Consider the following 22,308-nt stretch of genomic DNA (forward strand, 5'->3'; position numbering starts at 1 on the left):
AGCACAGAGGTGGATCCACAACTGAAATGCTGCACCCAGCTGGATGACACACAGCAGCCACTATTTGTCAGCAACCCCACTACATAACAGATCAGAGATATGTGAGAAATTGCTTTACCAATCAGTTCTTAGATCAGTTCTTAGTTCTTCCGGATCACCCAGACAGCATCTTGTACCTCCAGCAACCTTATTTACTGTATCTCTTGCAGTAAATGCCCAGCCATCTATATTGGAGAAACAGGAAGGAGACTCGGAGACCGCTTCAGAGAACACGTCAGGGCTGTGAAGATTAAAGATCTCTCCAAACCCATTGTTTCTCATTTCACCTCTGACGGCCACGACCACTCTAATCTCTCCGTCTGTGTTCTCAAAGATGGTTTTCCGAACTCACACATCAGAAAGACCACCGAAACCAAAATTGTTCTGCAGCTAGGATCACACATTCTCCCTTCTCTTAACGACAGACTACTGTTCTTTTAAATTTTCTCCATTCATTGGAAGTTTCACTTCACACCTCTTGATTGGCCTCTCTTTCTGTCCCCTGCTCCCACCTCTCACTCTTCCTCCCTCCCAACCTTTGTTCTCCCGCTACTTTACCTTTGCCTACTGACCTGTCTCTCTCACACCTGAAGAAGGCTCCACGGCCGAAATGTTGTGTTCTCTTTCTTCTTTTTTTCAGCATGGAATAAACCTATTACTTGTTCCTTTGCAGCCAACGCATGCTGACGCAGCTACCCACCAGTTCTTAGATTATAAGTGTGTTGTATAAACATTACAAACGGCCCACTTACAGTATTTAACTAATTTGTGTCACTATCCTTGCTATCTTTTGTCTTTCTGACTACTTAAGTACTTTTGCTATTCGGAATTACTGTTATTAACACTATGCATCAGTTACAGAATTATTACAATGAATAATCTCATGATCGTACATGGCTGAAAACAGTAAATAGATGATTACAAATATTTATCAGTCTTAATAAGAAGTCATTTCCATTTTTTAATTTCCATTCCTTTGGAATGGAACATAATACTTTGACAAATAATTTTAAAAAATGTTCTTATTCCACTATGAGGCTGCCATTTTCATTAAATCAATTTATGTAACTTCTCTATTTTATAAATCTCTGCATTTTATCTTATCTCTATGAAATTTTATATCTATTAAATCAACTGGTCTACTTTGAATGCAATTTGTCTAGCCCTTTCCCTTTAATTGCACAAGAAATTAAGAATAAATGTTTAATGCATCTGATCGCAGCATATTCTCAGAATCATTTACTTGAACCATGCTGTGACCATACTACTATATTGCTTCTTCCAAGCTTCTGTTTAAAAATAAATCAATGATAATCTGCTCAGAGGCATCTGTGAAAAACACTGTCGGAGCTCCTAGAGATGCAAGCAGAGGAAATTTGCATGAAACCTGAGAAAAAAAAACTGACTTAATTAAACCCATTTCACTACAAAAGGTGCTAATAAGCATATTCAAAATGTGTTCCTCTAAATAAGATTTTCTGTGAACATAGAAATAGTTGTTTTAATATGCTACTACTGCCACAGCCACGCCTTATGGGGATGTAAGAGGTTTCACAATTTAAATCAGAAGATCATTTAAAAACTAGATGCTGAAATATTTTTTTACATTAATTTGTAAAGCTTAATTTCCCCACTTAATACAAATTGAATAATTATGAATTGGTTTATTTCAGCTTACCAGGAATTTATTGCACAATTAATATTGAGAACTCCAATAAATACTCAATAGCTCACAGGAAGACAGAAGAGCTCCCTTCACCATACTTTTATTTGATACTTATAGTAAAAAAAAAATCACTATAACATATTGATCATGCTGTTGTAAAGAATTTGTTTGGGTCACTTACTGTAGCTACATGGCATTCAACTAACCCAAATGTAGAGAGTGAAATGATGTCTTTACATAATTCCTGGAATGGCCAAGTTATTATTAATGTGAATCAGAATTAGACCTGGGGTGGAAGCTCTGTGATTAAATTAAAGGACTAATAACATACTAGAGACAAAACTCTTTACCTTACTCTTACACAAGACACTTTTCAAACACGTATATTAAGTTGAATTAACTTAATTGTACTAGCCTGTACAATGTGATTCCACATTACCAACCTTATAATATTAGCATTATAGGGAAACTTAGTACAAATGCTGTGGAGAAAGTTAACATAATGGACTTCTTCAAGATAAAACCTTGAAACTAGAACCAGGACATGCAAGTGGAAAAAGCACTTCAGAATTAAAAGAGTAAGAACTTTATAGACATTTATTCTCTTCGAAGGGGCTATGAGAATCTGGTTTAAGCTGTTGAAGCTGATACTTAGGGCAGCTTTACAAAATGATTGCTACTAGAAGATATAAAGATCGTGATAGGTTTAGTGTTCTTCTCTTGTTACATATTTTACATTTTTAAAATAGCAGATAGAACTGACAGTCCATATTTTGTAAGAACACCCTTCTCTCCTATCCTGATTATAGCATTGGTAAGCCAAGTTCAGTGACAACAGGTGATTGAAAACTGGGAGGAATAAAATAAAAAAAAGTTGGGATAAAACAATTCAGTCCATTTAGAATTTTCAAAAATAGGTAAATCTACAAAAATTCTAAAAAAGAAAATGAATGAACTGCTGTTCCAGCTTTTGTTAGGTCACAAACTGTTAGAATAACTAAACAGACAAGTGGGATTCCTGGACTCATTATGACTAGAGATGTAAATACAGAAATTGCAAGTCATTTATTTTAATCAATGCCATAAAATTATTAATGGCTGCCCATTTATCAAAGTTGTGACTTGGGGACTGAGCATAGATTAAAATGAACTTTGCTGTTCATGATCACAATTTGAAAAAAGAAAAAAACACACCTGGTGAAGGCAAATCAACCATATCACCTGCAGTAGTCCACTACTGCCTCAGAGCAGACCACAGATTGCATGCCTAAAATGATCTGATTCTGAGCAATAACAGTTCTGAAACAAGGCTGAAAGGACCTCTCCGATAACAGGTTTTGTTCCTGTTTTATCTCTTACAGTGATGTTGCTAGGAAACTGACATTGAGAAGCACCACAGAACAGGAAACAACGTACCAATATAGTCATGTTGAGGTTTCAAAAAGGAAAAAAAAATAGCTGACATGTTGCCACAAGGACGTTTCAGGTACATAAGGAGCATTTGAAAATGTTAGCATTTCTTCCATTTGTTTTTTCTGGCAAAGTATTAAAAAGATTTCAGCACCGAAATCTTAATGTACAGTATTGTCAGACAAGTACAATAAGATCTACCTTTAGGAAAAACAATCATTTTCTGTTAAGATTATTAATAACATTAATACAGCTCAGTACAGCAGTATACTGTAACTCACTGCTTCAATAAACAATATCGAGACTTTCAAACATACCTTGGATAATTCAGATATATCAACATCAATCTTTTTTATATCAGAATTTTGCCATTTAGTTTCCTGACAGTTACAGAAACTACATTTCTTTACACCTGCTGGGTTCAGTGCACACATTATAGATATTGACACCTGAAGAAGGCTCCACGGCCGAAACGTTGTGCTTCTTTCTTCTCTTTTCAGCATGGAATAATCCTATTACTTGTTCCTTTGCACATTATAGATAGTTTGTATTTATAAAAAGTAAATTTGTTTTCTTTAAATAAAATTAAACTAAAGATCTAAAATTGTCTGTCTTGTAAGGAAGTATTAGCAAGGAAAACCGAACTCTTGGTTCAGCTGAGGGTCATTCATCAACCATAACAAACATCACTGCCACCTGAAAGTCAATCAGTTAAACTCCCTCTCCCTGCTCTACAAGGCTTATTAACACCCATTCATCAGGTCTTCTCAACTGAAAGATTTCTTCTTAAGGGCACAGAAGCAGTGAGGGTTGTGTGCTTTAAATCCCAGGTGAGATGATGTTGTACTCTTGAGGAAAGTACAGTACTTCACTAAATTTTTTCCAGCAAAATATCCAGGTCTATAAATGGGCTTATATTTAAATTGCCTTTGAGAGTATTTTAAGTTATTTTTTGTACTTGTGGTGCACTCAAACATACTTCTTGAACTGTGCACATAACCGTTAGACAAGTGCAAAATACTGTACTAATATTGCTAAAACATTACTTATGCAGTAGATTCCTAAGAAATCCACAGCATTAGGAAACAATCATAACTATGAGAATGAGAGTTTTCAAAGTTTGAAGTAACCAGGGATTACTGTAAATAAGGGTGACATTATAATTAATTAACTAAATCCTATAAAGATGTGTTACTGGTTATTTCAATAGTACCATAGCAAACATGAGGAGCCATGGTATCTCAGATGGCAAGGGTGTCTAGCTCCTGACTAGAAGGTCCTGGGTTCAATCCCAGGCAGGGGCAAGTGATGTAGCTTGCTCTAATTCCTTTCAGACGGCTCCCAGGTCCACTCAGTCTGCTTCCCAAATGAGTACCGGGGGTAATAGGCCGGCCAGAGTGTGATGCTGACCACATCACCTCTACTTCCAGTGTCGGATGGTCATGAAAAATGGTGGCCCTTGCCCCCCATTCCCCATGGGACTTTATGGCCTGTAAAGGGGACCTACCTACAGTATGTACTGTATAGTAAACATGAATGATCAGAGTTTTTTCGAGAATTTAGAGAATAGTAAAACCACAGTTGAATCTTGTCTGTGAAACATTCGAAGCATTTTCACATCTTAGGTGAAACTTTTCAAGTCACTAACAAAATCTCCTCCAGAAAACAAAATGAATCACTTCTAGCATGTTAAGAAGTAAGAGTTTCATTTTAATACTATGTGCAAATTGTTAATTTCCACAAAACCTTGACGTTTTTCTAAAAATCACTCTATATGAAAGATTACACAGTAGTTACTGCTACATTATAAAAGAAAGTTAGAAACTGTTGTGTAAGATTTTACACTACTTCCTTCTCAGAAATAAAATGATACGCATAACACAAAGCAGTAATATAAAACAATTAAATGCTTTAAAATAATTTGAATAACTTAAAAATGAATTTTGAATAAATATATACTTAATCTCAAATGTTCCATTTTTATCTAAAATTCTTGAGAGAATAGTTGAGGCCCGACTTCAGTCTTATCTGGATTCAAATAATATACTTGAGAAATTCCAATCTGGTTTCCACCCTGGCCACAGCACTGAAACTGCATTAACAAGAGTTGTAAATGATATTGTTAGCAACTGACACAGGGAATGCAACAGTGCTTGTGCTCCTAGACCTTAGTGCTGCCTTTGACACAGTTGACCATTGTATTTTACTACACAGGCTTGAGTCTGAGGTAGGCCTATGTGGAACCGTCCTTAAGTGGTTTACCTCCTATATAACTAACCGTTTTCACTATGTTCAAACATCTAATATTTGTACTGCTTCGTCACTGTCACCACTCTATAAACATGTTGCCTCAACGTAAGATAATACAAAAGCATATTCCTTTCCTATGCTGATGACACTTAAATATAAATTTCATTTACACCTTACGACAACTCGTCAATTTTCACTTTAGCTAATTGCATTAACGAATTAAAGTCTTGGATGTGTGAAAACTTTGTCACTCAACTCTGATAAAACTGAGTTTCTTCTGTTTGGTGGGAACAGTGCGGATAGGACTGCTATAACCTCAGCATTCAACTCTCAGGGTTTAAAATTTTGCCTCAAAGATTCGGCACATAACTTAGGCGTCATCTTAGACACAAGGTTTTCATTTAACTCTCATGTTAATGTAGCATCAAAGGCATGCTTCCTAGAGTTAAGAAACATTGCAAAACTAAGGTATTTGCTCTCCACTCAAGACAGAGAAACCAAGACATGCTTTTGTATACAGCAGATTAGACTACTGTAATGCCCTACTATCTGGGAACACCTATCACACCTTCAACATTTTACAGCCAATTCAAAACGCGGTAGACAGAATTGTTACCAGGAGTATAAAATACGACCATATAACACCTATACGTAGCTCTCTCCATTGGCTTCCTGTCAGGTATGGGTCAGACTTCAAAATTGTTTTACTTATAAGGCTCTCAGAGGTCAGGCACCTGTCTATTTAATGGAACTGATTAATGTATACAATCCAAGTTGCCCACTTAGATCACAGAAAACAGGTCTTCTTTTTATTCCACATATTAATAAAAAAAACAGCTGGCGGTAAAGCCTTTAGCTACAGGGTCCCTAAGTTTAGGAATAGTCTGCCAGCCTACATATGGGATGCCGAGTCAATCTCAGGATTTAAATCTATTACTTAAGCCTACTCACACCTTACATTACAGCCTGCTGCAACATGCCATTGTTTGCATGTACAGTACCATGTTGGCCCACAAGGTAGATACATCTGTTCTGACCCAACTATCCTATTCTCTCCCAACATGGCCGGATGGTGCCTAAGCTGGATACCATCTGAGTTGGATGCTGCATCACTGCCATGGATCCAAGAGGGAGATCGCGAATACAGCGGATTTGTTGGTCTACAGAGATCTGCATGGAGTACTGGCACACAGAAGGAAATGATGGAAGACCTAATACTCCACATCTAGTACTTTTTTAGAATTGTGTAACCTTAGCATGCCCAGAGGGGTTGGGCATCCAGTTGATCTTGGACCCCTGGAGGTTTTTTTCTCCTTACAGAGGAGTTTTTTTGTTCCTCTCCCCTGTTGTTTTCTGTATTGTAATGTCATGTATTTTTACACAGCTTTGTCAAGTGCCATATAAAAATAAATTGAATTTAATATGGATAAAAAATTCTCAAAATGTATTTGTGACCTACATACCATGGCTATAGAAAACATACTGTACATATACCAAATAGAATCACAGAACCAATTTGTACTATATTGGCAAAGAGATGCATGTCTAAATTTCTTTTATGTTATTGTTTCTCTACAGTAATACACACATACAATAGTTGTAACAAGATGATTTTTAGCAATATTCAATCCTGCAGGAAAAAAAGACCTGGGGTTATTGCAGTTTATTGATTAAGCAATAAAATGTGACAGACTGAATAGCCAGGAAATACTGTATCTATCCATCTTGGGGCTCTAAGTGGCATGTGGAAGACTATTGGAGTCCCCCCAGGGGGCTGTTAACTCATGGTAATTCACTCTGTCAATAGCTTCGCCAATGTGCAGTGTGAATAACAAAAAAATTAAGGAATTCTACTGAGAATATGGAATCACTTTTTCATTAATTAAGCCCACAGTGTAATTCAGTACTATTTATCCTCATGTGAATAATAATCAGCAAAGGAAATCTGTGGACTAATTTGTAATGGAGCAGAATCAGCTTGCTAAAACAGATGTTGCTGTTCATTAGGAAAGGTTACAGAAAAAAAGGGATAAGTGGTCTGTGTTAGCTGTTATAGAAAACAAATGTTAATTATATATCCTCATGATTGTGGAATTATTTGGTATTTTTCTTATACAACTGTCAAGCCTTAGCTATATTTAAAAGGCATTTTGTTGAAAAGTATGCTTCAGGTGATAAATAACACTGATGATCTCAGATCCGCTCCCACTGGAAACTCATCATTCCACCACACAACTGTGGTTCAAACCCGTGCCATTATGGATGAACATCTAAAAAATCTTTGGGAGAACGCAATGTGCAGTTACTTTCCAGAATTACAGACCTGTGTAAAATAGCAATTACTTTTAAACATGTTAATTTCTTTACTGTTCTTAAACTGATACTTTATGTGAGATCGCCATTCAGCCATACCCAGGGAGCTGCTTGAGTGCTGCCTTAGTGTTTCCTCAGCTTCTTGATTTAGGTGTTTTCTATCTGAGATTGTAACTGCAATGCTCATGATGAAGAGTAAGAACACCGATTTATCATGATCAGTGTCATTTATTTTTTGCAGCCTAACAAGATTTGACCACATCCTCAATGACGATGTCCGTCGACGCATGGGAGTGGCACCAATAACGGAGAAAATGCGAGAAGGAAGACTGCGATGGTATGGACATGTGATGAGAAGTGGAGAGCACACGGTGGCACGGACAGCGATGCGACTGAGCCCGCAGGGTCAACGGCCGCGAGGGCGGCCCAAGAAGCGGTGGATGGATCGGATCACTGAAGACATGCGGAAAATGAACGTCGCCCCAGAGAACACCTATGACCGCGCCAAATGGAGATGGGCGTGCCGACAAGCGGACCCTGCCGATGGGGGATTAACGCTAGGATGAAGAAGTGCCATTTATTTTTTGCATATATTTAGTAATTCAGTACTATCCTACCGTTACTAAAAAATCAACAAGAGCATCAAAAAGCAAACAAACCTCAAAATGAAGAGTGTAAGACCTGCCATAATACTCAATGCCACAAATGTCAATATGTTAGTAGCTACTCCCTTTATCAGATCATCTCTAAATTTACTCTTCACACTACATGACAGTCCCTGTCCCTGCTCTATGAAACCATACCACCAAATGCAATACCAATCTGGAATTATGCTAACAGAAAAATGAAAATATCAAAAAACCTACCAATTAAATTAGCCTAGTGATAAGCCATTCAACAGCTTTTTTTTTGCAGATCTGAAAGATCTTCCAAAGTGTTATTAGAAAAATGGGCTACACTGTTTTGGCATGGACATACAGTACTAATGACGTATCTTTATGAATGAGGGGATGAAAAATGGAAGCAAGGTTGTCTTAAAAATCAGAGTGTAAAATGACCAGCACTTGCTTTCAACTTTCTAGTATTGAACACTCAGAACAATTGAAAGCACTGTCAGGATATGTAGACAGGAAGGAAAATCCAAAGGAAATGAATTACTGAAACAGGAAGCCAAGAATGTGTTTGTCTTTTCTTTGTTTGCTCATAAAGGCAATCCTGTATTTATTCAAGACAAGATGCAAGCATAAAACACACCCGCAGCTGTAACAACATTGTCAGAAAACCTTAGGTGGTCATAACTATTTTAAAACAATGGTTTTAAATAAATAGAACAATTAAAGGGAATGCAAAAAATGCAGGAAAAGGGAATAATTGGAAGGTAAGAAAAAGAAAATGAAACTACTTCCATGTGGCAAACCTTATTCTTCTGCTTTAGATCTCTCAACAGTATTAAAACGAAATCCATATTGTCATCCTCACTCAAAGTAAGAGGAGGACAACAACGAATAATTGCACATCATGAAGAGTAAACATTTCTTTTAGTAAATTATTTGGGAGGGGGGAAATAATATATGACTCTAGCGATGGGAAAAGCAAGGAAAACCAGGGCCAATGACTTGTTAGGGAATCTTTTCAGATTCCCGACTAATGCATAATAATATTGTTGTATAACCTGCAAAGCCAGTCAGGTTTTCACAAATAGATTCAGGAGAACTAAAAAATTTTAGACCTGATCAGGTGTGGAGAAAAGAGCACTGAGCACTATTGAAGTTGAATAGTGAAAAGAGAGAAATGACCAAAATTAACTGCCTCTAATAGCAACAACCAACAGAGCAATATGTTTAATTTTCTTTTGAATTGCCCTGAAATTTTCAATTGTTCCGCACAATATTTTGACACAAGGAGTAGATACAAAGAGAAAGGGAAGGAACTCTTCAGTTTTTGGTTTCCTGTTGTTGAAAACACTCACAAATCAAACAATTTCTTGAAGTCTGAAAAACATACCACATGAAGTACTGCTTTTTCTCTTTTGCTAGAACACTCCAGGATGTGTCCACGGATATTTTGAAACCTCAAATATCACTCAGGCTTTGGAACAGCTTGTCTACACAATATTATAGGTTAACGCCCCGTATCACGGGACTTTATCAGGGACATGAAACTAAATAGATGTCCGTTACCTCAGTGCAAGAAGTCAGAAACACAACTGACAAGTTACCTCCCTTCACGCACGACCCATGGTTCCACAAGTAAGAACAGTGCTACTCCCTTAGAGATTATAGTACAGTACATGTCTATTTTCTTCCACATCATAAACATTTCATATCATAAACAAACAATCTGAAGGTAGCATTTGTTAGAGAAAGATAACTTATACTGCACAGGAGGTTATTTAAATGTCATACATCCTTCTTTTAGGGAATGGTTTGTAGAGGAATATTTTAGTAGAAAAGAATGCAGAAAAGAAAACTACTTTGGATAAGTTAACACTGCCTTAGACTCAAAACAGCTGAATGTATTAGAACTCTCTGAGCTGGTGAATATAAGTAACAGTTCAGGTGTTGTATTCTTGGCATAAAAAAATATACTGAAGAGAAATGGGAAGCCAGTTGAAACATTTCCCAAATAGTCCATTAAGAAGAATGGGAGGAAACCAAAACCTATAAAAAAAACTAGCAACTTCAGCCTTTTCCCATAAATTACCATAGCTTTCTGCTAGAAATGTAATAGATATTTTTTCTTTCTAGTTTTCAATATTATTTTATAAAAATATTATTATACTGTTTACTGATGGAAAAAAGAAACACAACACCTCCTCCTCCACACTCTGGACCTCCCGACTGCGTGGAACAGGCTGAAGAGTGACTCATCTGTGAAGAGGACCTGATGCCACTGCTGATGAGTCCATCACAGCCACCGTCTGGCCCAAGCCAGTTGGGTGTGCCGTCAAAGGAGGTGTGAGCAGAGGGCCTCTGTCAGGTCGCCTTGCTCTAAGGCCAGCAGCATGGAGCCTGTCTTGTCACTGATGTTGGCATTGTGTCTGCCGGCAGTTTCAGCAGCAGTACGGGTGGTAGATCTGAAATGATCTCGCTGATGGACCAGTCTGATGCGTCGGTCCTGCTCTGGTGTGGTCACTCGAGGGCAACCGGATCTTGGACGGTCATCTGTCCTGCTGAAACCTTCTCTGCAGTCGGGACACAGTGGAGCAGCTTACTCCATAGTGTCTGGCATCGCTGGCACATGACATGCCTGCCTGCAGCATGCCAATGGCCCTCTCCCTTGCTTCTGGTGACAATCAAAGCATTATGGAATGCCCAGAAAACTGACTGTGTGGCCTTTTTCTTGCAGTGACCTAAGCTTTGAATTAAGGCCTTTTCAAAGGTGACCTGATCAGGCATTGTTCCACCTGGACCTTGTTGGGTAAAAGTGCACCTAACGAGCTTTCGTGTGATTGGCAAGTTGCAATGCCTCACTGCACAAACTGTATTGCTGGTCAGAGGGCTTAAAACAAATTTACAACTTTTTGTGAAAGTACTTAAGCTATAACTATACTATTCTCATAAAATTCTCATTCCAGAAAATGTTGCGTTTCTTTTTTCCCATCAATATATTATTTTTATTAGTAGTCATCTTTCCAACTTCTACAGTTCTAAAGAAAATCAAGAACATTTCATAGTTTGTGTGAAAATACTGTATGTTACCATAAAATAGGAGAAGAAAGCTTGAACTATCAGACAAACTATCAGACTGTCAGAAATCAGTTCCTGGCATTAAAGTGTGTACCATACATAAACTATGAGATTTAGGGAAATTCGATAAAGGACACACATTTTCAATAGACTTCTTAATGTAAAAAACAAGACGTGGAAATACAAGGAATTGCACAGTGTGTCAAAATGGAAGTCATATGGTCATAACTTTAAAAATGTTACTGTATAATGTCTCAGTGCATGTGCCTCTATGTCAGACTTTAATAAGGTACTTACATCAGGTAATACGGTAATTACATCTCTTTTTCAGAACACTTATACAAATACAGTAGATTACAGCCTCCCCATTCTCAGAATTACTATTTAAAAACATGGAGCTAATAAAGAATCCATTGCCTATTTACTGTAAATAGCCCGTACAATTATACCAAGACTTAAAATATTGTTCTTGATTCCTGATCAGTGATTTTCATAACCTTATTGGCCAAACAAACTTTAAATTACACAACCTTGGTATAGGCATTATAGAATTAACACATCCTAAACTATTTTGCATTTACTGTATTTCATGATTGATAAATGGGCAGAACTAACCAGAATATAAATTTAGAAAGACAGAATGCAACCATCTTTTGTCAAATTAAACAGATTCAGGCCTTTTGTTTTTGTTATGCGATCCTATGTTTATTCGTTAGAAAAATAAAGGAATGGTGATTGCTTGATCCCATAAACAAAACTATTACGTGGCTTGGACATATTCTTCCTGATAGGGACTATTGTGAGATGACAACTTTGGAAGGTATCACTTTTGGCAGCTGTAATACAGTATGTGATATAACAGTAATGTCATTTTTATGAGGATAAATCATGCAGTATGAGTATCACCCGGGGCATTCATTTTTAAGGCTTGCAGACAGTTACATTATATTGATTTGTATGAAAAATTATCATAGATCTGCAACAATCAGTGCTCGAGTTTTATGGTATTTCTGATAACTGTCTTCCACCAAAAGGGATCCTGAAAGTAAAACGTCATTCCATCTTTTGTCTTACAAGCAGTACCCTCTTCTGCCCTTTCCTGTAACAGTACTGTACATCAAAATTATGACATAACCCATTATCCAGTATAAATCTGCTACAGGACAAGATGAAACCCTTTTACCCTTAAAGTCATGTTTGATAAGAGATGGTGGTGAGGAATCCAAACAAATCTCCATGATAGAAAACTGAATATCCTCAAAAGTGAATATTCCAGGTCTGGTACTGCATCATAAAGAGATTTTACCAAATCGTGGTTTCATCAATATCAATTATTCATCTGATTTAGTACTCGGCTAACAAGTAGAAAAACAATATCCTTAACACTAAGAAAATCACATTTTGATTTACAGTACCTCAGATGTCTACAGAGACCTGTGAACCAGCAGAAATTAAGCATATGTTCAATCATTTCTGATCATTTATTCAATTACTACAGAGGGCATTTTGACAACGGTCATGTACAGTAAATGAGTGCTATCTTATAGGATCCATTACAATGGCATTTTCAAATAGCTTGGCTTCAGGCCTTACTTTGCATATTTCTGAAAGCAATCTTTTTTTTTTACATGTGGTGCTACAGAGGTTGATTGCACATTGGCAATTAGAGAATTTCATTTGTTGAGGAAAGAACACTACATGCAAGATTAAATTAAAACAAGACAGGACAATTTCAGAATGTACATACATAAAATATATCTATGAGCCATGCCAGTTTGCTTCCTTTTGATGATAATACCAACAATGGATTTGTTGCTATATTTAGAGACACTCTCAAAGGATTTCATTTCCATGCATTTTCAATTTCAAGCAGGAGCTTTAATTTTAAGAAGGAAAACAGTCACAAGATCTTGTATTTCCTAAACACTTTATCCACTCTAATCAATACAGAAATAAACGATGCATAGAAAATGTCGGACAAAATCTCAGAAAGAGCTCACACTGTTTTCAGCAAAGAGTGCTAGGGTGCATCAGCTGTAAAGCAAAAATAAGTCTGCAACAATAAACTGTGCAAAAATGTTGTATAATAATGTTAAGACCAAGAATATCCATTTTACAGCCCTTTTGTTAAATGTACAGTATTAGCCCTCAAACAAATTGTGTAAAGAAAAAGACAAACAATTCCTCAAGCTGATTCTAGGCATAAAGAGAGAAAATGAATTAAAGCAACCAAGACATTCTCCCAATAATTCTTTGCCAGATTTCTTTCAAAATTAAATTACCCTTGGTCTACGGTCACTGGTTTATTAAGGCTTATGAAAAGAATTATGCAGTACGAGTATCACCCGGGGCATTCATTTTTAAGGCTTGCAGACAGTTACATACTACAGGCAGCTTTCTAATCACCCCAGACTGCATGCCAGGAGTCTGAAGAAAGCTCAGGGCCAGAAACAGGACATTTCTCCCTTGTCCATCAATGGGTCATTTTCTCATATTAGGAATAATGCCCTTAGCAGTGAAGCTCTAAAAAATGACTACCATTTTCCTCTTCTTACTTATTTTACCACTGTAGGTTAAAAAAGCTCTGATGCTATTTTTCTTTTGAGCAAATACTGTAAGACTGTGCAAGTATCTCTGTTTCTATAAAAAACTTTTGAAACTTCAAATAAAGCTTAGCAAATACACTGTATAATGTCACTGTTTAACTGAATAATAACCAAATTTAATTTTTGTCTGTTTAGATACAAATTTCTTTACATCATATATCAGGAAATTAATATTTTTAGTCTAGGGCATAAGCTAAGAGCAGCCATGTTGTAATTATGTGTAAGAATATGAATTAACTCCTCGTCCAAGTTAGACCTAATTAGACCTTCTTTTTGCACATGTGTCAAAGTTGTTTTACATAATGACCTATATGAATAAAATTCGCACCTTTGAATCGTATTATAGATTGAAACACTCGTGAATAACTAAACAAAGGTTGCATTTAGCCATATTGGTGTACTATAGAACTATGTCCATGTCCACTATAACCAAACACAGATTCATAAAGCATAAATCTCTCATTTGTATAACTGTGTTTGTGTAAAGAGAAAAACAAAGGTACTGTATATAAAAATCTTAGGCAGAATGAATAATGAATTAACTATAATTATATTTCTGCCAGGTTTGTGTGGACATCTGTTTGGATCATTTGGAATGTGAACTCTACATCAAGATAGAACAATATAAATGTTGTTGATACATTAGCTTTTAATTTGAGATATTGGTCTGTTCTTGAATGTGTAAATCTATGTGCCTTTCCTCCAGGGGGCAACATTTCAGAGATAAGCAGCTACTGATCAACATGTTGCTACAATGTGTGCTCTATGAGGCTATGTGTGTCTAAGTGTTATGTCTGTAACCATGGAAGAGTGTCATGCAAGCAAATGTTTTTATGGAGGTATGATACTTGCCACCTTCTATGATATTCTAAGTATTCTAAACTGATAAGCAATATAATAAAACAAAGGTAAGACATTGACCCAATAAATGAAAATAGGCCTTATTAATTGGTGCTTTCCTCCATCAACTACAAGTTGGTTTTCTGCATTCTTCCACTAATTAGCATTTCTTTAACTAATAAGTATTTATAATGGTCTCCATCTGCAAGCACACACAATGAATAATGTAAATAGTAAGCTCCATTTAAAATAATATGGAACCTGTTTATATTTATTCATGGTAGAGTGACAGTATTCTTATAAACATTTTAACAATGCTAATATTTAGAAGAACTCTTTAATAAATTATTCCTAACTGAAACAAAGAACTAGACCATTTTTCTACTGATAAATTTTGTGAATGTTAAAACTGAGAGAGATGCACATCTAGAACATACCCATCCTGATTTGAACTATGCAGTGGTTCAAAAGAGTACAGAATCTTGTGTTCTGTCCCAAATAATCTCCCAAAGACTGTACATACTGAAAATCAAAACGGAACATTCCACATGAAAGCGTCTTGGATTTTGACCTGTGGCGTTTTTTTTTGGAAACATCTATAGAGCTTTGCGGGCAAGCTGTTTTAGATCCAGCTGTTCCCTTTTCAGGAAGTCAGAAAATACACTACTGCTGCATGTCAGTTTTTTACAATAACAGCAACCTAAGAGAGGAAGTCAACAACAGTTTTTATGGACACATTGCCCTCATCTTCAGAAGAAAAAGATTAATATCCATATTCAAGATCATATTGAATGTACTTTAAAAACGTTGAAACAAAAAAGAAAAATTACCCATTTACTGCATTAATATAACATTTTGCAGTTACTCCCACCTGTCAGATAGAGATCAAGATATAAACTTACCATCTTTTCCTATTATGAAGTCCAGGAAGCTATAGCAGTAGGCTGTTCCCACTTTAGTTTCCACCTGGGGCCTTTTGAGGGTTGAGTAGATTTTGCCTGGGCTGTTTTCTTCTGCCTTTTCTAGCTTAGGTAGTCCACAGCCCATCTCAGCAGGTTTTGTCACTAGCAGCCTCAAAGATCGAAATGAAATGAACCAGTAAGTGTGTGTCTGCTCCACTTGCTGGCGAAAACAGTAATCATTGCACTCACAGCATCTTCTGAACAATGAAAAAAAAAGAAAAGAACTCACACAGCACATTCACACGCCTCCTCCTTTAGGGGGTTTCATGAAACCCAATAAAGCGAAATTTGATAAACAGCTTAAAAAAAGAAAACAAAATGAGAAATATTCTTCACAGATGCCCAAATCCATTTCTCTCCGGTGGAAATTACCAGAGACAAGCGTGGAATTACAGTGCTTCCAACTGCTAAAGAGCTGCAAGCCTATTTTTTGTTTGAAATACAGTAACAAAAATCCTTTTTGACAACACTAAACCAATAGAATCACTTGGTAAACAGAAGGTAACATCATATTATGGCCATCTGATTAAACCTCAGGGTACTGCTTATTGGAGACAGAATCATGTTGCGAAAATCCCACCAAACAGCACACACTGACTGACAAATTCAGAAGGCAGGCTCCGAAAGATTAGAGAAAAAAAGCAATTAGCAGGGTGAATGGGAATGCTGTGCAAGAGGAAAGGAAATGAATCAGAAAATCTCTGTGAGCTGAATTTTCAGATTGAATAGGTGCCACTGCATCCTTCAGGATTATAGTCATATATTAGTAGGGTTCCTACACAGAGATGGCAATCTTAATTAGGCGTTGAGGTTTCAGTAAAAATGGTGTTTACAACATTCTATATAAGAGAAGCTATACTGCTCCTGTTCTAAAAAGTTTTCAGTTCTCCATGTCTTTGTGTTTTGCACTACCTCTAAAACTGCTGAGAGGCTTTAAAATAGTTTTACTTTACAGTAAATATCAACGTAACAATGTTCATGCCTACTTTATCTGAAAATATTCAACTAATTTAGTAAAAACCATATTTTCCACAAAGGATGAGCAATTTATTTTCTTGACAGTATGCCCAAAGAAGAGCTAAACAAAGGTGATCACTTCTACAGACTCATGTTAAAATTTACTTTTACAAAGACGTCAGAGAGAAAACATTTATAGTACCATTTAAAAACTACAAAATTACTACAGCTGACAGATCAACTTTTATAAAATATTACTTTGTTAAAAGAAAACATCATAGCAAATGAGTTGTAACGACTGCATAGGGGTTTCATCTACAAACACTGCAAGAAAAACAGAACTAAAGTCAGGTCTGAATCACAAATCTTCATGTAGCAATACTCTATGTGAAATGGCACATGATCAGCCCCTAGCAAAAGCATTGGTACTATGCTTTGGGTATGAACTAATGAACTGTAAAAATAAGGTAACCATGTATCCTTTTAGAATAAAAAACCTACCTAATACTTCAGAATTGTATTTTTAGAGTAAAGAAGCCATCTCACACTTACAGAATGTACTCAGTGTTATCCCTTCCCCAAGAAATCCAAAGAGAGTTTCAATGTATAATCCATCTGATAGTTGAAAACAAAGGGAAGAAATCTGACAAGAGGTCTTATCTGTATAGCTTTGGGAAACAGCAGGATGGTAAAATGTTTTGAGAAGTATTTTTAGATCAGAGTTTACAGAAACGTAACTACTGTCTTATTTGCAAAGCACTTTGTCACTATGTTCCATCTGCTGATGTTTGGTCCAGCTCTGCTCAAATGCAAGAAGCTGAAACAGCTTACTGTGGGGAAATTTAATGTTGAAATAATATAATGAAATGAAAAATTCAGTTTATAATGATATGATTCATTTTGAAGTCCATATAACAATGGAATTATAAAAATTAATTTACAAAGCATACTATTAATAAGGAAGAGCAGAAGTGCTGGAAAGCCAAGTTAAACTTTAAAGCTTTTTAAAAGCACAGTATTTTCAATTTTCAGATTTGAGGGCTTTCTAAAGGGCAAGACTAAAACAATCTTTCCTTGTGTTTCCTGTCAAACAGTCAGTTTTATAAAAAAAAACACTGTCAGCAAGAGAGATATGAAGGGAATCCCCTTTTTTGACTTCTGCTTTCCTCCCTAAGCTAAACTACGTACTTGAAGAGGAGTTACTAAAGATTGGTGGCTTTTCAGTCAAGAAATAGGAAAGAAACCCTGTCTTCACAAACAAATCAATAAAGCAACATTTCCCTTTATGTTCTCTATGGGAAAGCTACAATCAACAGGCTTCCTTTCAGATAGAAGTATAAAACAGCACTGCTACAGTACGTGGAACTGCAGGCGTATATAATAATCTGTGATTGTTCCGTGACTAATTGTTCTTTGTTTAAAAATATTTTCCAATTTCTCAACAATTATCAACTGTCATGAAATTAATCAATTGCAAAAACTATATATCTAATCGAAAACCACAGTATAGGATGTTGCAAAATATCTAGTTATACATTTTAAACTTTAATACTCTCCCATACCACATATTAAACATTTATCATTTTCCAACCTTACAAATTAATCAGATGTGCATAATGGAAGCTAAATGCCTTCTGTGCATCTTTTGAGTTTTTGCTCTCTAACTTTCATAAGGACCCATCTGTTCCTGCAAGAATAAGTATGATGGGATGCACTGTTTGCCTTGAATTGGGTGCATTTCATTTTCTATCTCAAGGTTTGAATGCATCTCAGGTCTGCAAACAAATTGCTAAGATACACACAACAAAGCGTAACCTTGGATACCGGCTTCTTTATTAGCACTCTGCAATTACAGACTATGAAAGACACCTATCAGAAGTACATTCCCTGGAGAATGTACATTGCCATTTAACTGTATTCCTGCTACCGTACAGTGTCCTTTTGTTTAAAAATGCCAGGTTACACTTCACAGCCTTTGCTCTGGGCAAAATGTAAGGACGTACAATTAAAATGTCATGTTGATTAATAAATTCTGTTACATTGTACAGCTTAAAAGTCTACACAATATAATGCATTATAAAAAAAACGACATTACACAAATATAATAACAAGCAAAATTTTATCTGTATGTGTGGCATTTGTACAAAGCTCTGCTGTGTACAGTTCTGGGCATATGTGACTGGGATTGATGGAAAAACATTTTTATCATTAATAAAAAGTGACGAATGTTCGTTTTTGGAAAGTGTTCTAAAGGGAAATTCTCTCTCTAATTGTGTACCACTGGAAAGGGAAACTATGAGAGCAAATGTGTTCTATAGCTAGTGTCCGAACACACGCATGTCAGATACCAATATTAAAGGATTGAAACACTATAATTAAAATGGAAATTCTAAAATATTTCAATTATAATAGAAAACAAATGTTATAGATTTTTGTGTGCTTAAATATTTCAGATAAAAATGAACTACTTACTGCAATGAATAATGACACAATGTATTAAAAAAATACGCAATGTATTGAAAAAATACTGCTTTTAGTAGAGTACCAAAACGTTTTAAGAAAACCTTCACACTCATACATTGGAGTGCTTCTGTTAAATATAAAATCAGAACATATAAAAGTAGCTTTTAATGTGTAAAAGGAGATTGAACGTTAGACCATTGTTTTCATTTCCAGGTGAAATATACATGTACAGTACCATAAATTAACAGTATTAAAAAAAAATCCTTTTAACATCAGTGGTCAGTAAATCATAAGTTTTACTATACAGATGGATTTTAAATCTGCATCTCATTTTTATATCTGAAAAAAACAATTTAATCTTCCAAAGACTTCAAAGCATTTTTTTTCTACTGATAGGTGATTTTTCTTCATAAAAAATGCATAACTTACCAACACACATTTATACAATTTTTTACACAAAATTTCACTTTTACAATTTCATTTTACTTTCACACACTGGGCATTTAAATGAGAAAAGTGTTGAGGCCGTTTGGGTGCTAGAATTTTGATACCATTTTTGTTTTGGGAGCTAGACATGCATTGAAACAGTTAAACTGTGCCTTCTGGAACCGATTAGCTGCACTTTGGTAAAACACTTCAAGGAAGAGTCTTGCTGGCAGTCAAGGTAACGATTTAAGATGTCACGCATATCTTGCTTCAAATGCTGTCAGAGCTAATTCTATTTTTTTTGTAGCTTAAAGGGTGGGTCTGACATCTACCTCTCCTCTTAAAATGCCTAACCTTGAACTGCCCAGCAGGTCACATGCGTAGGACTGGAAATCCTGTTGTCTTTTCAAGGAGCAACAGACATGGCTTTTTTCAACTGTATTTCTCTTTACATGATCAGTACAGTCTGCTGTACATTGCAGGCATATTCAACCCGACGTAAAACAGAAGGCATCTCAGGACTGAACTTTAGATTTAAATACCTTGCACTGTCCATCTCAGAAAATCAAAATTCTTTACGCATTGAAAAGTATTTGCCACAGTGCTTCTGGTTGTATGGGTGTATAATTCAAGCAGTAAAACTATCAATACCATAAAAAATGGTTAAGAAACAAGTAGTTTTAAAAAAAAAACAAGTTTTAATCTATTTTATACATGTTTATTAAATCGGTATAAGTTAAGCTGTTGGCATTCCATTATTAGGTTACATTTTCTTCATTATAAGACACTTCTAACTCACTTTAATTTAACTTACCTGTTAAGATGATGTTGTAAAAGACTGAGTAATCACTTCAAAGGTCAAAAGCAACAATCAGCCAGCCACCACTGAAACATACATTCATCTCAAGTAAAGAACGTTAATGGCTTGAGTGAGGGTAAAAATGAACCAATCTTCTGAGGTAATCCAATTTCAGAGAGAAGTTAAAAATGGTTGAAGTATCTTTTAAAAAAAACAAAAACAGCAGATGACGCATTAGAAGTAAGTGCAGAGATGTCTCGTTTTCATCTCAACAACCCACAACCTATGGAAATGTATAGACACTTTGCTTCCTTTTGTTGTTAAGTCATGCCAAAAGTATGCTTCTGTGCAGTTCAGCAAGCTCAGGAAAACCACATCCTCTGACATTTTCTCGTTCTCCTCCTGCTATGAACTCTCATTGCAAAACTGTCTGAAATAAGAAATCAGTCCTCAGCACAGCACAGCTCTGTACAACAGCAGCCTGCTCTCAAGTGAGAAGTCCAGGCAAGAGCACGTCGGAGGCTTAAAAGAGCAAGACAGCAGAGGCTTGGCAGTCGGGAGGGACTAGGAAGTCTGTACCCATACTCTTCAATGAAATCTATATTTTATAAACCCCTGAGGAGGCCCCCTATAGAGTCAATCCATTATTCAGTACGGTCTGCAAAAGGGCAGAATCCATCTGACAAAATGAGGTACTCAGATTTTTAGAATACAGTATATTATTAAAAACTATAAAATTTTAAAATTAAGAGACAAAAGGAAGGATTACAAGTACATGAATCAAAATGCTGAAAATGACATTGTTTCTTTGTGAATGCAATACCTTTAAGCCATTGTTTGAAAATAAATTCATCTTTCTTATATTTTGATCTGTAAAACAATTCACAACCTAATACAACAGTGTTGGAAGGAAAGGTCCTTATATTTAAACCCATAAATCAGCTTTCCCATAACGGCAAAACAATATATAGTGCACCTTAAAACATTACTTGGGCATATAATCAAAGTTCAAAGATAAATTTTCAAATGTTTTTACTCTTTATCAAATACTCTACAGGTACCTTTCCCATATTTAAAAATATTAACCAAGTACAGAAGTTCCAATTTACATATAGTAGGTGTAAAATAGATCTGTAAAATGCTAGATGCCAATTTATGAATCTGATTTAATTGATTTCACTGACTTATGGAAGACCACGCGATTATAATTCCTTAAAATTTCTGTAGTATTTTCATTCCAAAAGATGAGAAATCTTTGATACAGCATACATACTCTATAAGAGGGGATCCAGTTCATCCACCACTGCATTCATCCACACGACAAGTGAGGTACAGAAATTAATCTCAATTAAGGAAAAACTTTAGGAAGCTGTGATTCTGCAAGACAAAGTGGAATTTAGTCAGGACACTGGGGTTAAACTTGTGTTCTTAACCAAGTCCCCAGGACTTACAGTAGATTTCACATCTGAAGGATCTTAACTCCTACAGCAGTGCTCCCCGTCATTGGATTTTAATTGTACTTTAAACTACTGTACATGTGTGATTATGCACAAAAATGTCCAGTCTTATTTTAAAACTTCCATTTTTAAATTCTGAATACATTGTCTATTTTGCTTCATAGACAGCCTTAACAAAAGGCAAACACTTAAAGCAATGAAGGTGACTGGTGTATTAACATTTGTTAAGGACTTTGAGGCATGAAAACCATTCAAAAGATTTGATAAGCAGGCAACTCTAATGAAATAGAGAACTACTAAAAGCTGCACAATGTCCCACAAGGATAAACATTCTCCAGCAGGGGGCATATTCAGATACCACTCTTTTGTCTGGTTGCACCCTAAAGGGCAATTTCTTATGCTCTCTGGATCAGTGTACAAAAATGACTTAC

General features: G+C 35.9%; 1 protein-coding gene across 4 annotated transcripts in view; it reads right to left on the bottom strand.

Annotated features, from left to right (window-relative positions):
- Positions 1-20,960, bottom strand: part of LOC148651398 (raftlin-like) — an 82,599-nt gene extending 61,639 nt beyond the window's left edge. The window contains exons 1-2 of one of the 4 annotated variants that reach the window (XM_088601619.1): positions 20,436-20,960; positions 15,716-15,972 (exon numbers count right to left, since the gene is read on the bottom strand). In XM_088601619.1, coding sequence (XP_088457745.1) covers positions 15,716-15,860 — 145 coding nt within the window. In that variant the 5' untranslated portion in view covers positions 15,861-15,972; positions 20,436-20,960. Of the gene's footprint in view, positions 1-15,715; positions 15,973-20,435 lie in introns of those variants that run through there. The other 3 variants (XM_088601618.1, XM_088601620.1, XM_088601621.1) reach the window with 3 other exon arrangements.
- Positions 20,961-22,308: the final 1,348 nt, after the last annotated feature.

Source organism: Lepisosteus platostomus, chromosome 12, assembly GCF_059453375.1.
Source record: "Lepisosteus platostomus isolate fLepPlt1 chromosome 12, fLepPlt1.hap1, whole genome shotgun sequence".
NCBI lineage: Eukaryota > Metazoa > Chordata > Actinopteri > Semionotiformes > Lepisosteidae > Lepisosteus > Lepisosteus platostomus.